General features: G+C 43.9%; 1 protein-coding gene across 3 annotated transcripts in view; it reads left to right on the plus strand.

Moving 5' to 3' along the window:
* LOC147122584 (pro-neuregulin-1, membrane-bound isoform-like) overlaps positions 1 to 15,628 on the plus strand; it is a 214,824-nt gene that overhangs the window by 166,374 nt on the left and 32,822 nt on the right. For 2 of the 3 annotated variants that reach the window (XM_086007251.1, XM_086007260.1), the window contains one exon: positions 4,285 to 4,352. In XM_086007251.1, the coding sequence (XP_085863377.1) occupies positions 4,285 to 4,352 (68 nt within the window). Of the gene's footprint in view, positions 1 to 4,284; positions 4,353 to 5,142; positions 5,202 to 15,628 lie in introns of all 3 variants that reach the window. The other variant, XM_086007241.1, reaches the window with a different exon arrangement.

The following is a 15,628-nucleotide window of genomic DNA, read 5'->3' on the forward strand; positions in this document are numbered from 1 at the left end:
GCAGTGAATATCGGAAAATCAGGCGAGTTCCTTTACAGACGGGCTCTCCCACCCGCTCGATATTCAGTCGTTTGCTGCACACAGGTGTAGACCCTAGAATATCAATAATGAAAGGCAATTTGAGGTTGATTTGATCACTTAATAATTTTGAAATTCAAGAAAGAAGTGTGTGTGTGTGTGTGTGTACGTGTGTGTGTGTTTGGGAGTAGGGGGGCGGGGTCACACTTTCATGAACACATGGGTTGTGCACAGGGCAAGAAGCAGTTATTTGGGCTGATGAAATCTTGCCGTGCCCAGCACTGAATTGGCATATTGCCCATCACTGTCCTATGGGGAGAACTGTAAACTAAATTTTGAGCTTAACTTTGAAAGCATTTGCTTTGGGAAAGCTCAATGATTCCGCGACTACAGTGAGAGTAGTTTCCCCATTAGGTTCTGGACAGATCTTTATTGTTGCTCAAAGTGCTGAAGACCAAGGTTGGGGTCTTTCTCTGCATCAACAAATATCTTTGCACTTGTCTCTGATGGAGGCCGTGAAAGGGGCAGACTTGCAGATAATGCAACAAATTTAAATGTAGGGTTGAACCTGCCACCGGCATAACTAGACCGTAGCTACGCTTCTCCTGCGCAAGACCTCCTTACTCACCAGGTCTTCCTGGCATTTGGCCTTCGTGAACCCAGCTAATTCGCTGTAAGATTTCCACTGATCTTGGGACCTGCACAGAAGGAGCAGACGACACTATCCCGGGGCTTAACTTAATACAAAATATAAAAGTGGCTAGTGATCGGCAATTTCTGTCTTGAAATTAAGCCTAACCTACAACTTCTAATGCTTATGTGGGAAGTCTATTATGTCAGTCTCCTATTTTAATTTGCTAAACAAAGAAGGTTAATTCTAACCATTCTTGTTAACTCAAAAACTACCACCCTGCTTTTCTGCCTTGATATATGCAAAAGCAGTGAATAAATTGCATTTCTGTAATTAAAGACATGATAATATAAAATAATAGGATCACACATATCATAGTGACTGCCAGGAAAAGAGTGGCACTGCTGATTGTAGTTCTGTCCAAGTGTCCCACTTCCAGTCTTTTGTAAAATTCCATTTTGTTTTTATTTGTTCACGGGATGTGGGCATCGCTGGCAAGGCCAGCATTTATTGCCCATCCCTAATTGCCCTCGAGAAGGTGGCGGTGAGCCGCCTTCTTGAACCGCTGCAGTCCGTGTGGTGAAGGTACTCCCACAGTGCTGTTGGGGAGGGAGTTCCAGGATTTTGACCCAGCGACGATGAAGGATCGGCTACCACCATTCTTTCAGGTAGTGTGTTCCAGATCTTAACAACCCTCTGTGTAAAGAAATTTCTCCTCATTTCCCCTCTAGTTGAAGGATCGGCCGATATATTTCTAAGTCAGGATGGTGTGTGACTTGGAGGGGAACCTGGAGGTGGTGGTGTTCCCATGCGCCTGCTGCCCTTGTCCTTCTAGGTGGTAGAGGCCACGGGTTTCGGAGGTGCTGCCGAAGATGCCTTGGCGAGTTGCTGCAGCATCTTGTAGATGGTCCACACTGCAGCCACAGTGCACCAGTGGCGGAGAGAGTGAATGTTTAAGGTGGTGGATGGGGTGCCGATCATTGCATTGCTATTTACATTTGCATGTAATAAGTATGTGAGCCACCTCACTAACACACACCTTCCATGCACACAAATACCCAACCACATACACACAGACACCTTCCACGCACACACACCCCACCACCCACACATGTTCAAGGAGGAGGCTAAAGAAACAATGAGTATAAAAGATCAGCTTTAAAATGCCCTCCTCTGTCACCTGCCCTGCATTCAGAGGACTCGCGAGGTCCTGCCTTTTATTTCAGAGCCTCCCTATATCGCTCACTCTTAAATTCTCTTCACACAGGCAATGTCGCCGTGACTAATTGAAGTCAGTTTGTGTTATTGCATGAAATAGATTGGGAATTCCAACAAAGCTGTGAAAAAGCAATGAGGCTATTTGAAAGTAAATGGTATAACTTGTGTGTAACTGAGCAGTGAATGAGAGGGAATGTGTGCTGGGGGTGGGTTAGTTATTAGAACAGTGGTTATTTGGCACAGGACCTTCACATTCATTATTACTTTTTGATCCTTAACCTAGTGTAACATTTGAAATGTGTAATAAATAGATTTAAAAACGAATAGAAATTGGACCCATATCCAGATTTTAAACGTGCGTCGTTCTATAAGTTTCTCAAACTGTGCATCCTCAGTTACTGTTTTTAACGCAAATTGCACAACAGCCGTTAACCTCCATGGCTGGTACAAGCATTTGAAATAAAATCGGATACAGATGTATTGTTTGGCTTAAAGCTCCGATGAAGCAATATCCACAGGCACCTCCATCAATCAGCTTGTGCTTTGCCAAATTATAATTAATGTGTTGTATCGACAAAGCATAACAACTGGTCGTAAGAGCAATAATAATGGATAAAAAAGCAATAATGCTGTCGGCCTAAACAATCCCTCCCCACCCTGATTTAAGTAAGCGAGTTGTTACTGGAAAAAGAATAGAGGGGGTTTAAATAGTCACTACGAACCCAAAACACAGCGCCCTGTAAGATATTCCAGCCAAAGGATGATACTTCATTCATTATCAGTTAAATGGAGAGCATGGCGCTGGTGACAGGGGCTTAAGAATAGCTTGGTCATGTGCCACTCTGAAGATCTGAGTGTCTCAAGTATGAATAAATGTCTGAACAGCTCACTCATCAAGGCCGCAATCATTGCCTTGAAGAAAAAAGGCAAATGCTACACTAATGCAAGAGGTCCAGCCACATTTGTTGGGGCAGTGTAGGGAAAAAGCATTACACTGCATTGAACCTGCCCTCTACCTGAATCAGGAAGTTGTGATCCTATCACTGTGTTCAGAAGGGGAAACAGAAAAATGTTCGGCTCCTCAGATTAACAAAAAGAACGCACAATGACATAATCTTATCACTGGTGTAGTGGAATGGGGTGTTTCTGTCACACTGACACATGTTATAATGCAGTTGGATCCTGATAAATACACAAATACATTGCCAAGAAATGTTATGCTTGGATTGAAATTCTGCTTGGATCAGAAGTGCATTTTTCTAGACTCAGCTGCAATAGGTTTTGGTATCACAAGGAGCTTTATTCCAAAGATAAAAGTACAGAAATGACCTAGGAACAGCCTAATCAAGCCCTTTCGAAAAGATGCTTAATAATAAAGTGCGGCATATAAAACATGGATGGACAAAGGGCCAATCAGGACATCAAGCCTGCTCCTTCTGCCGATCCACACATAACAGAAAGTAATTATGTATTCTGTCAGGACCTCAATTACGCCTGGGCTCGAGCCGAACTATTTACATCCTGTCAACATTTAGCCATTTAAACAGTTTATTAAGTGATGTCAGAGACTGACAAAATGAGCACGTTAAAGTTCTCTTAATTACTTAAATCCCATACAGCTTGAATATTTAAAAAAGGTATTTGGGTGAGCAGCACATTGATGCCAAGGACCTCCTTCCTCCAAGTGTCTAGTTCACTTCTTCTTGTTTCATCGGGCATTTTGCTACAGCCGATTGGTAGCTGATGTCATTTTGATTTAATGGCTTGCAAGACCCATCGGACCAAATATTTGCTCACAGATAAATTGGCCAAAGTGTTGGTGGTGACAGTTAGAATTGGAACTATAGGCTCCTTGTGCTTGTAAATAATGTACAAAGTAGCAGGGGCACTATTAGATACCCTCGTTTTTAACTTTACAAACCCTGTCGCACTCTTTTTGCGAAAGGATTTTAAAATTTAATTCAAGAGCTTGGACAGTAACTAACTGTATTACAGAGGAAATTTAAAACCAACAAACTAGGTAATCATACATTACACGCACCTTTATTCAGTGTGTCATTTCTGTCTAAAAGCTTTCTTGAAAAGGGCTGGCTATTGAATGGTTCCTAATGACTGTTATTATTGCCCTGAAGTCTCAAACTGGAGATGTGAACATCTGTGACGTCCAAGTGGCAATTTTCTTGTGCTCTCGCTTGTAAACAAGTAACCCTGTGAAAACTACCATTATCGTCAAAGGAGAGGCAATCACGCCGAAGGAGTAATAGTTGCCCATTGAATTCCGGCGGCCAAGCTGCCCAATTTCACCAAGCAGCCGAATTTGCCCGTGAATGCCAACAAGTTGTTGCCTTTGACCGTCTGTGCGTAGACCGGCCCAGTGCATTTGTTCTGTTTGTTTATGTCCCATTTCTACCCTCCAGGTGCGATCCCGGATTCACCGGAGAAAGATGTACAGAGACTGTACCCATGAGGGTCTTTAATCCTGAACGTATGTGAAGATATAATCATGTCTGGGGCTCCAAAAAAAAAAATCCTTGGTGTTGTCACTGCTCACAAAGAAAGATATGTTTTAAAATAGCTAATGATTTTGATTTGGCCAACTTCAGAAACTGTAATCGAGCCCTCGACAATCTCGTACTGTTTGCTGTTCTTAACGGTTTTTTTGCACACTGTCTTTTACTTTGAGAAACAGTACAGATTCAGTTGCTCGCCACCCTAGGTTGTGTTTACAGTCATTAAAATCCTCTTTGCCTTTTTCACTCCCCACCGTTTGCATAGTTTAATGGGCCCAAAATGTTTCAAACAATTCACTGAAGAATTGTGGTGGGGGTGGGGGGGTTCCAGGAAGTAGAATGTGGACAATCCCTCTCATACTTGGGAAAGGGCCCTGATGAATTGGAGGAAATTTGACATTTCCAAACAAGACAATTCTAGAATCATGGATTAAATTTTACTCCCTCCAAATGTGCAAATATGTACTTTCTAATGTACTTTCTTGTTTAACTTTGATTTGGTTCAGATATACTACTCCAGACAGACTTGAAAGAATTGAATTTTCATGGCTTGTAAATGCACCCACAGAATAAATTTTAAAAAAAAAATTCTGCTGTCTTCCTGCAGCAATTGTTGAGCGTAGTGGAGATGATAATTTCCAGGTAAAATGGATTAAACAGTGACCACTCCAAGGTGATGCGGCCGAGTGCCGAAGGTGACTCTATCCTGACAGTTACTTATCTTCTCTCTCCTCTCTTTCTCTCTCGTTTTATTTGTCTTGTCAGGTGTCCAAATGAATTTACTGGTGATCGCTGCCAAAACTACGTAATGGCCAGTTTCTACAGTACGTCCACTTCTTCTGTCTCTCCCTGAATGGAAGCATGCTTTAGTCACACTGTTGATTCCTGCTACTGCTGCTGCCGCTGCTGTTGTTGTTGTTGCTGCTGCTGCTTCACCTGAATCCCAAATCTCCATCTTCGCTCAGACCTTCCCCGAAAAAGAGAGCAAAAAGCAGACACAGACTGAAGCCATTGCGCCTGCATGTAGCCAGTGGCAGTTCTTGTGGGCCTGTGTTTAGTGTAGGGTTCGTTGACCTGGATAGCAGACTCAGAGGTGGATGGGACGGTGGGCGGGGATGATGGTGTTCTCTAGAAGCGTGAAGGTGAAAGGGAGGTAGACTTGACACATTGCAAGTGATGGTTCCGAGATAATAATGTTCAGTAATAAGGATTGCTGATTGAGGACTGATGCAGGAGACGATGAGATAAAAGATAATTCTGCTCAATAATAAGGACTGTAGATTCAGAAGGGTCACAGAGAGCTGACAAGGAGAAAGATGACGGTGGTTAGTAATAAGCACTGTAGATTCGCAAGCATTCCCAGGGGGTGACAGCTGGCATAGATGATGATGCTCAGAAGGATTGGAGATACAGGTAGGTCGAAAGAGAGATAACTGGGAGATAACTGATAGTGTTCAGTAATAAGAACAGCAAACCCAGGATGGTTAGAGACAGAAATGATAGGAACTATCAGGAGATATGTAGCTCTTAGAGAAAAACATTATTTGAGAACTTGCCTTAAAGTTACATTGTGGCATGTTGCCCTTTGAATCGAAATGATGTAGTGTTCCCTTAATGACTCATTGGGGGTAATTTTAACTTCTGGTGATGGTGTAAGATGGGTGATATCGAATTAGCCGAACGTTGTACACCCGCTCGGTTTTTCTTTCCATTCAAGTCACCATCTTATACCGTTGCCAAAAGTTAAACAAAATCCCCAAGTGAGTTTATCCAGTACGGTCACGTACTCAAACCCTGGTCTGTGCTGAGTCCACTGATTTCAGCCAGCGTCTAGGCAGGACCACTACAACTGGCCCCCAGTGCCCCTTGGCTAGCCGGGGGGGGGGGGTGGGGGAGGAAATTAGATCGGGATCCAACTCCTGCTCACTACTCAACAGGTTCTGGTTAGTGAACGTTGGGTGAAGACATGACTGGACACGGCTGTGATGCTTTCCACAGTCGAACAGCCAGCCACGCACGCAATCATAATTGCCCCTTGGGTGAGGCACTGGAGGGGGCCTTGTGCATGTGGAACCATACCCAAGGCAAGGAGTCGATGCCTGCAGGAGAGGAGTGGAGAAACAACGGTGGAGAAAACTTGAAGAAAGCTCACGGATAGCAGGCAGCCGAGATTTTGTGTACCAGCCCAGACAGATAACCCTCTTTACAACTCCTTGTAAAATATCACAACTTCAAATATAAGTCACTTTATGACTCCTTCACAAATAGAGAACCCATATGAAAATTCCTGCTAGCTGTTCTGTAGGACTCCCATGATCAGTGTTATTTGGAAGGAAGGGAGTGCGGGGGGGGGGGGTGCGTTTACTGTATGGCCATTAAATTGTAGCAAAAAGTGAGGGACTGGAGCATTAAAGACCCACAGGGAATATAAAACCACTGTAAAGGCGCTGACAAAAAATGTCTATAAGCACAATGGGTATCAGATAGTGATGGCAAGATAAATGATGATGCCTTGCTCTGCAGCGTCTATGCAGCAGCTTAGCTAAGGATCTGTGACTCTACATGAAACAAACACAATGGTGACTGATGGAAGAGTGAAAGACCATTTTCTGTGGCATTACAAATCACCTCAGGCCTCTTGTTTAGCACCAGCTTAATCAATAAAAGCCCAGGATGCGTTCCAGAAGAGTGAAGAATAAACCAAGATGGGGGAACGGTCAGGATCAAAGAGAGATGGCGTGTTAGCAGCAGTTTGCTTTTGTCACCGTCACATTCTGCAGTTGAGGGCTGGAGTCCTGCAGGGCAAAGATACAAAGAGGAGGCCAAAGAAGGAGATTGGAGGAGTAAGCAAGGATGTGATTCTTCCAATTTATTGTTGGAACTGTGAATCATTATAGGTTGAAACAGACAAGAGTTAAAGGAAGGATACAACTTTAATATGTGAGAGTCAGGGAAATATCAGAGGCAGGGTTAACTGTTTGAGTACCAAGATTGGTGGTAAACAAGTGTACTCTTCCAGTCCCTTAAAAACAATAACACGACAATAATCACAATAGCACTCTGATATATGTTTATTTGTGGGCTGGCATCAGAAAGTGACCATGAAAGTGCCCAGATTGCAGTAAAATACCAACTGGCTCACTAATGTCCTTCAGGAAAGGGAGTCTGTCACCCTTACCTGGTCTGGCCGACATGTGATGCCAATTCCACACCACATAGTTGATTCTTCATTCCCTCAGAGAAACTAAGGATGCCCAATAAATGCGGCCTTCCCAATGTTTCCCATATCTAAGGATCAGTAAGAAAAGAGAATGGGAACAAATGACAGGAAAATGTCATTTTCCTGTAAAGATTTATGGTCAAAGAGTCCAACCAGGGGCCCAAGGAATCCATGTTAAAGGAATCCATCACATTTCTCACTATGGGTGATGGATTCCTTTAGTTCTCTGTTAGGCCCTTTTTTGGGTCATCCCCTTGTGCAGTAGGAACCCCCAACGTCTTCTTCATCTCATTCCATTTCCTGCGCTCCTTTTGACCTGCATCAATCAGTCTACCAAGCAAGAAGCCGCAAAGCATCCTTCAGCCTGCTTGTCCCTCCCCCCCGGCCAGAGGAGAGATGTGAGGTGTCAATAATGATGTGCTGAGGAGATGCACAAGAAGAAAAATTGTGCGCATTGTCGCGACATTAGGAAAGTGGATGTTTCCTGAAGTACAAAGGTTTGCAGGTATGGAGTGATGTAACTGATGCCAAAGGAATTAGAAACCCATTCTGAGTGCCCCATTTTAAGGAAGGGTATAAAAGCAGTATAAATAACAGTTCGAGAGGGAGAGCGATGGGAAATTGAGGCTTTTTCACGACAGCTGAGTAAGGGGCAACCTGATAAAAGCCTTCGAGATCATGAAGGGTTATGATAAAAGTGCACAGTGATGGATTGTTTCTGCTGGAGTGGCAAGATGGTAATGAGCGGGCACAACTTGAAGATAATCAAAGAATTGAAGGGGAGGCTAGAAAAAATATCTTAATGCAGAGGCTGGGAAGATGATGGAATTCTCTGCCACAAACTGGTGTCAAAGCAGAATGCATAAATTGTTTTATGAGTGAACTGGATAGTTGTTTAAAAAAGAGGAATATTACAGGGAAAGCAGGAGAGTGGGATTAGAGAGGGTGGGATATTAAAGGGTATGGGGAGTGAGCAAGAATATGGGACTGGACAGGGTGGGATATTAAAGGGTATGGGGAGTGAGCGGGAGAATGGGATTAGACATGGTGCGATATTAAAGGGTATGGGACACAGGCAGACCCGGCTACCAAGAGAGGACAGGATATGCTCTCACTGCAGTCAGGGAGTGGTGGAGACAGAGATGCACTTCCTCACAGCTTGTAGAAAATATCAGGGCATAAGGGAGAATTTCTACCCAAAATTCACAAAAATATGCCCGGATTTCAGAAATTTGAATGACGACCAAAAACTCCCATACCTACTAGGGGAAGAGAGAAATTGTATAACACTAGCGGCACACTATGTTACAGCTTGCCATAAACAGAGGGACAACCACTAAATATAAGAAAAGAGTATATATAAATTATATGAAAGTATATTTATACACTCAGGGATATATCTGTTTATACACTGTATGGATAGATCTGTATTTTTGTAAACAAACATGAATGTTTTTCGATGCTTTGGCAACATAAGATGTAACTTGTCATGCCAATAAAGCGATTTGAATTGAATTGAATTGAGTGAGCGGGAGAATGGGATTCGACATGGTGCGATATTAAAGGGTATGGGGAGTGAGCGGGAGAATGGGATTAGACATGGTGCGATATTAAAGGGTATGGGGAGTGAGCAGGAGAATGGGATTGGACTGGGTGGGATATTAAAGGGTATGGGGAGTGAGCGGGAGAATGGGATTGGACTGGGTGGGATATTAAAGGGTATGGGGAGTGAGCGGGAGAATGGGATTGGACTGGGTGGGATATTAAAGGGTATGGGGAGCGAGCAAGAATATGGGATTGGACTGGGTGGGATATTAAAGGGTATGGGGAGTGAGCGGGAGAATGGGATTGGACTGGGTGGGATATTAAAGGGTATGGGGAGTGAGCGGGAGAATGGGATTAGACATGGTGCGATATTAAGGGTATGGGGAGTGAGCGGGAGAATGGGATTAGACATGGTGCGATATTAAAGGGTATGGGGAGTGAGCGGGAGAATGGGATTGGACTGGGTGGGATATTAAAGGGTATGGGGAGTGAGTGGGAGAATGGGATTGGACTGGGTGGGATATTAAAGGGTATGGGGAGCGAGCAAGAATATGGGATTGGACTGGGTGGGATATTAAAGGGTATGGGGAGTGAGCGGGAGAATGGGATTGGACTGGGTGGGATATTAAAGGGTATGGGGAGTGAGCGGGAGAATGGGATTAGACATGGTGCGATATTAAGGGTATGGGGAGTGAGCGGGAGAATGGGATTAGACATGGTGCGATATTAAAGGGTATGGGGAGTGAGCGGGAGAATGGGATTGGACTGGGTGGGATATTAAAGGGTATGGGGAGTGAGTGGGAGAATGGGATTGGACTGGGTGGGATATTAAAGGGTATGGGGAGCGAGCAAGAATATGGGATTGGACTGGGTGGGATATTAAAGGGTATGGGGAGTGAGCGGGAGAATGGGATTGGACTGGGTGGGATATTAAAGGGTATGGGGAGTGAGCGGGAGAATGGGATTGGACTGGGTGCGATATTAAAGGGTATGGGGAGTGAGCGGGAGAATGGGATTAGACATGGTGCGATATTAAGGGTATGGGGTGCAAGCAGGAGAATGTCATTATAGACAAGGTTGTTCGCATGGAGAAAAATACCCGGGTGGAGTTTATGGGCAGAATAGTCTGTTTTTGTGCGGTAGTTTTCTATGATTCAATGATCTCAGAGAGTGACATAGAAACATAGAAAGAAACATAGAAAAATAGGAGCAGGAGTAGGCCGTCTTAACCAGAAAGACATGAGGATGTGCAGGGTTAATGCACTGTATTAAAGGGATGTTCAAAAGTAGGGACGGTGGTACTTGGAGAAGTAGAATGGACAGCACCAATTGTAAGTAGTTGTTCCAAATTAGTATCTCTTAGTATTGCAGTTTTCTCGTTAGCAAAATCAATACAACCTCCCCACCCCCCACCTACCTTCCCCCCGACCCTAAGAAGCATTAATGTCACCAATGAAGTCATTGGGGTGAATTTCATTAAATATATTCAAGAAGGAGTTAGATATATTTCTTAAGGCTAAAGGGATCAGGGGATATGGGGAGAAAGCAGGGACAGGGTACTGAATTTGGATGATCAGCCATGATCTCATTGAATGGCAGAGCAGGCTCGAGGGGCCGAATGGCCTACTCCTGCTCCTATCGTCTATGTTTCTATGTTTAATTCAACTTCAGCAGAGGCACGAAACGGGTGGGAGCGGATTGGCTGCCCACCGGGCAGGGGGTTCAAACGGGCGGTCGACCTGTTATCGCCCGTTTTCCTGCCACTGCCGGGAATTAAAAGTCGTCCCTTTAGTAAACAGTCTAAGGAGTCCAGGAAAAGGGGCAAAAAATATTCCTAACGGGTCGTACCTTTGATGCTGTGGGGGTAATTGTAGGGAGGAATCTGGGCATCCAAAGATTGTGCAGACCAGCCCAGCCCCTGTGTCAGAGATTTCTTACTGGTGTGTGCAGAGGGGCAATGCGAGAGATTGTGACTTGTGAAAGGATCACAGAGTGAAGGTGTCTAGCTCACATTACACAAAGCTCCTAGATATTTGCACAGCGCTCGATTCAAATACGATTGCAACTGGGTTTCCTAATGGATGGATCCGATCCTTTTTGAAAGCAATGACCAAAAGAACAAGATATATGTCTACAGCTCTGTTCTAACAGTAGCAGACTTGGCAACATAATCAGGACCTTCAGCAACTGAGAAATACAAACAAGGCCGGAGAGTAGGCAGTGTTTTGACAGTTTAAAGAAAAACAGGCTCCCTTGTGCCACGATTTATTGCAGTGATATTTTGGTGTTTAGATTAGCAGAATAGACAGCGAGATTGTGAAATAATGGACTGAAGAATCCTTATCGGGACTTGCAAATGGCTCCCACTGATCCAGACTGATGGATCCTTGTTTGATTTGAGGATACCACCTAGGATTGGAGAGGAATGTCACTTATTTAAAGGGATTCTCTCACCAGTCAGTAGTCTGACATGCAACGGAATCATTTATACTCCTAATGCTCAAGCTGTTTTATATTATGGGCCCCGCGTGGTCCAACAGAAGGAGGCAAATGTAAAAGATAATGCTTCAGGGATGGAAGATGTCTGTTTTAGCGGAAGTTTTCCTATGGAAGTGTTCTTGCTGGGCATATGGCATGAGATGGGGAGAACAGATGGGGGTATGGGGGTCACACAGAGAGATAAAGAACCAGAGGGAAAAGGAAAGCGATAGAAGCACTGGGGGGGGGGGAGGAGGAGAGAGAAAAGAGAAAGATCAGGAGAGGAAGGGAAAGAAAGAGAGAAGTACTGGGAAGGGGAAAGAGAGAGAGAAAAAGACAGTGAAGGAAAAGGAGATGTAGAGGGAGAGAGTCTGTGAGGGAAAGGGGTGCGAGGGGGGTGGAGAGGGAGAGAAATGGTAGGATTTGGATGGGGAGAGAGAGAACACTGCTAGAGATGAGTGTGCAGAAATCAATCTCGAGATGAGCATCACGAGCAGACTATCATTGTAAGTGAAGAGTGGCAAAATACAATGTTTGGAAACTTAGTCATAGTTATCTGCAGATCAGGATATGAAGTGGGATAGGATTGAACTGAAGAATTTACCCCAGACTGTCACTGAGACTTCGCAGAGTTCCAAATCTATAATATTACTTGGAGTAGAAGATAGCCCCCTCCATGGGAGAAACAGTACGTCCCTTTTGCAAGAACATTTCCAACTTCCAAATTTACATAAGATCCTCCATCATCCCTTTCGCTCTCAGCTTCATCACAAATATGAAAGTGATTGGTGGTTAAAAAGTGATTGACGTATATTATGTTAGTTTACATTTTTAGTGGTAAAGAGAAAAAACGCAGAGGGAGAATATTTTTAATATTTGGTCTTTCAGTTATTGGTAAATCACTATATCAATGTGAAACTTTACATTACTCACTAAAAACACCTTTAAACCTCTCCTCTACCCTGTTTACTTGGAAAGGATTCTGATTTTTTGATTTTGTTCATGGGATATGAGCGATGTTGGCATTTATTGCCCATCCCTAGTTACCCTGAGAAGGTGGTGCTGGTGGGTTTTCTCCTTGACCCGCTGCGATCCTTGCGGTGACAGTGCCTCCAGGATGGCGCTGGGTAGTGAGTTCCAGCCTAACGAATGCAAAAAAGGTTAGTTGGCCAGCATGAAGCTGTGCATCAGGCCCAGCGCTGCAGACTGGCCGGTATCTGAATAACACACTGAGGAAGCATTAAGGAATGCTGATAGTGTCGTGAAGGAAACAACAGCTCAGACATCTCGCCTTCCGAAAGCACGATACTGTAACTCCAATCTTCCTGTAGCCTCATAGACAGAACGTTGTGTTGCTCTGACACAGCCTCAGGCAATATGCATTCCATTGAATGCCCAACAAGTGTGTTATTATAGAAAACAAAGGGAAGAGGATATGATAAGAGTTCACTAGCTTCAGCCAAATGCTGCTGATAATTCCTGAATTGCGCATTCCAGAGTGCCGAACCTGTGTTTATTTATTTTTCCAAACAAACCTTTTTGACAGATAGAGCTTGGGTCCAATTGTTTCTGATGGACACATACAGGAATTATTGTCGAGCTAGGCATGGCCATCCACTCCACTGTTCCTTCTGATAGCATTCAAGTTTTTTTTCACCCACATTTCATTACTTAACTTTATCCTGACCCAGCACAGCTCCCATTAAGCCATTTGTCTATTAATATAATACAAGTCTTGCATCTGCATGCACGTCTAATATGCCATTATAAATTCTTGTGTCCACATTTATGATGGGAACCGCTGATGTGAACCTGTTGCACTGGAATTACAGCCTCCTGCCAGTGTAGACACTACACAACAACAACTTGTATTTATATACAGGAAACTTTGTGATACCCGGCACCGACGGGACCGAGCTGTTGCCGTTCCCTCAAAACTGCCGGACACACCAGCGCTAATGTTGAAGCATACGGAATCTGGCAACAAACACTGTTGCTTAGCAACAGCTTCTAAACAGTCGGCCCTTGGAAGCATCTCTGTCGCTTAGCAACAGCTTCAGAGAGACTTTGCAGAGCCTGACTGTTGGAAAAAAAAGCCACCAGAAGAAAAAAAACCGAACAAAATGGCTCCTGATTTTTGCCGGTGGCTCGAGCTTGCCGGACATTTAGCCTCCGGATAACACAAAGTTTCCTGTAGCGCCTTTAATGTAGTAAAACGTCCCAAGGCGCTGCACAGGAGTATTATAAGACAAAAAAATTTGACACCGAGCCACATAAGGAGAAATTAAAGCAGGTGACCAAAAACTTGGTCAAAGAGGTCGGTTTTAAGGAGCGTCTTAAAGGAGGAATGAGAGGTAGCGAGGCGGAGAGGTTTAGGCAGGGAATTCCAGAGCTCAGGGCCGAGGCAACAGAAGGCACGGCCACCAAAGGTTGAGCGATTATAATCAGGGATGCTCAAGAGGGTAGAATTAGAGGAGCGCAGACACCTCTGGGATTGAAGGAGATTACAGAGCTAGGGAGGGGCGGGGCCATGGAGGGATTCGAAAACAAGGATGAGAATTTTGAAATCGAGGCGTTGTTTAACCAGGAGCCAATGTAGGTCAGCGAGCACAGGGGTGATGGGGGAACGAGACTTGGTGCGAGTTAGGACACGGGAAGCCGAGTTTTGGATGACCTCAAGTTTACGTAGGGTGGAATGTGGTTGGAGGGTGTGATTACAGTGTATTACATTTTACATGGACCGTTCCCATTATAAATGTGGGCATAGGAAGTTATAATGGTAATATAAAAATAAGGACAGAATTTTGTTGCACATCCTGGTCCAATTATCCCCCGCCCTTTAACCTCCTTTCACCCTGCGTGGAATGCCACTGTACTGATTATCAAAACACCCCTCCCATTCACGTTCTAACACGACCATACCATGTACAGTACTAATTCTCCAGTGTGCAAGTACTGTAAGGTTTCACACAATAATGATGTCTGTTGATATTTTGCAAATAGCTGAATTGTTAAATTGCAGGTTCTATAGATTTTAGTGTCGATAGCTCTGAGATCTGCTGGCCAGGTCAACCTGAATGGAGCTTTAGACAGCCGAGAAGCAGAATTCTCCTTCAGTGCGTCGATTCCAGCAAATGTTCTGCACCCTGTATCACTGCCAGGATTGCCCTGCTGGCTAAGCTAATGTCTGAAATAGAGAATTAAATATTTTGCTGTTTTTTAAGCTTAAGATTTTAAAAAATTGAATGCAAACTGAATGGCCCCTCCAGCACTGGGCATCGTTACTGTCATGTTGTGCTCATATCTCAGTTAGAAAGCCAATTTCTAGGAGTTTACGAGGTAGAAGATATTTTAAGTGGTAGCCTGACAGGAACCAGACAAACTTTAATAGCTGTAGTCAGTTCTTTAATGCAACTGTCTGTATCCTTTAAGTTAGGTGAATGGTGTAGCTTGGTGGGGTTCAGTGAAGGGTTCAGATGTCTCTGGAATGAGTGATGCATGCTGAACCCATAAGTTCCTGTGTTGTGAGCATGCTTCCTTAATATTGCATTCCCCGTTCTAAAGTTCATGAAATTACTATATATTTTTCCCCAATCTTGAAGACCCTCTCCTAAACCCTAATATGAATGAATTTTCCTCTCCCGTGATTGTAGGCCTAACTAACATTTGTAGAAGTGTAAGTCACCCATATTAGTGTAGCAATATGCATGCTTGAGCATGTCCGCCATTTAACCTTTGCTTTGTTTCTCTCTTTCCAACGCGACTAATGTATATTGTTAGCGGTGTTCATGCAGGACTGCAGTACCAGTTCCATCTGAGGAAACTGAAGTTTAATCCATCAGAGTTATCCCTTAAGGCAAAAACTAGGCGAGCATTGACATTTTGAAACCACTTTTTGTTTTTTGTGCAGTCATTTTTTTTTTCTGCCGGCGTAATATTGTTGCTTTGAAAGGAAATTCTGTCCAAGGTCATCGATTTTAAATTTCGAATAATAATAGGTTTGTACGG

The sequence above is a fragment of the Somniosus microcephalus genome, chromosome 2, assembly GCF_052327205.1.
Source record: "Somniosus microcephalus isolate GS21.2 chromosome 2, FLI_Smic_1.0, whole genome shotgun sequence".
NCBI lineage: Eukaryota > Metazoa > Chordata > Chondrichthyes > Squaliformes > Somniosidae > Somniosus > Somniosus microcephalus.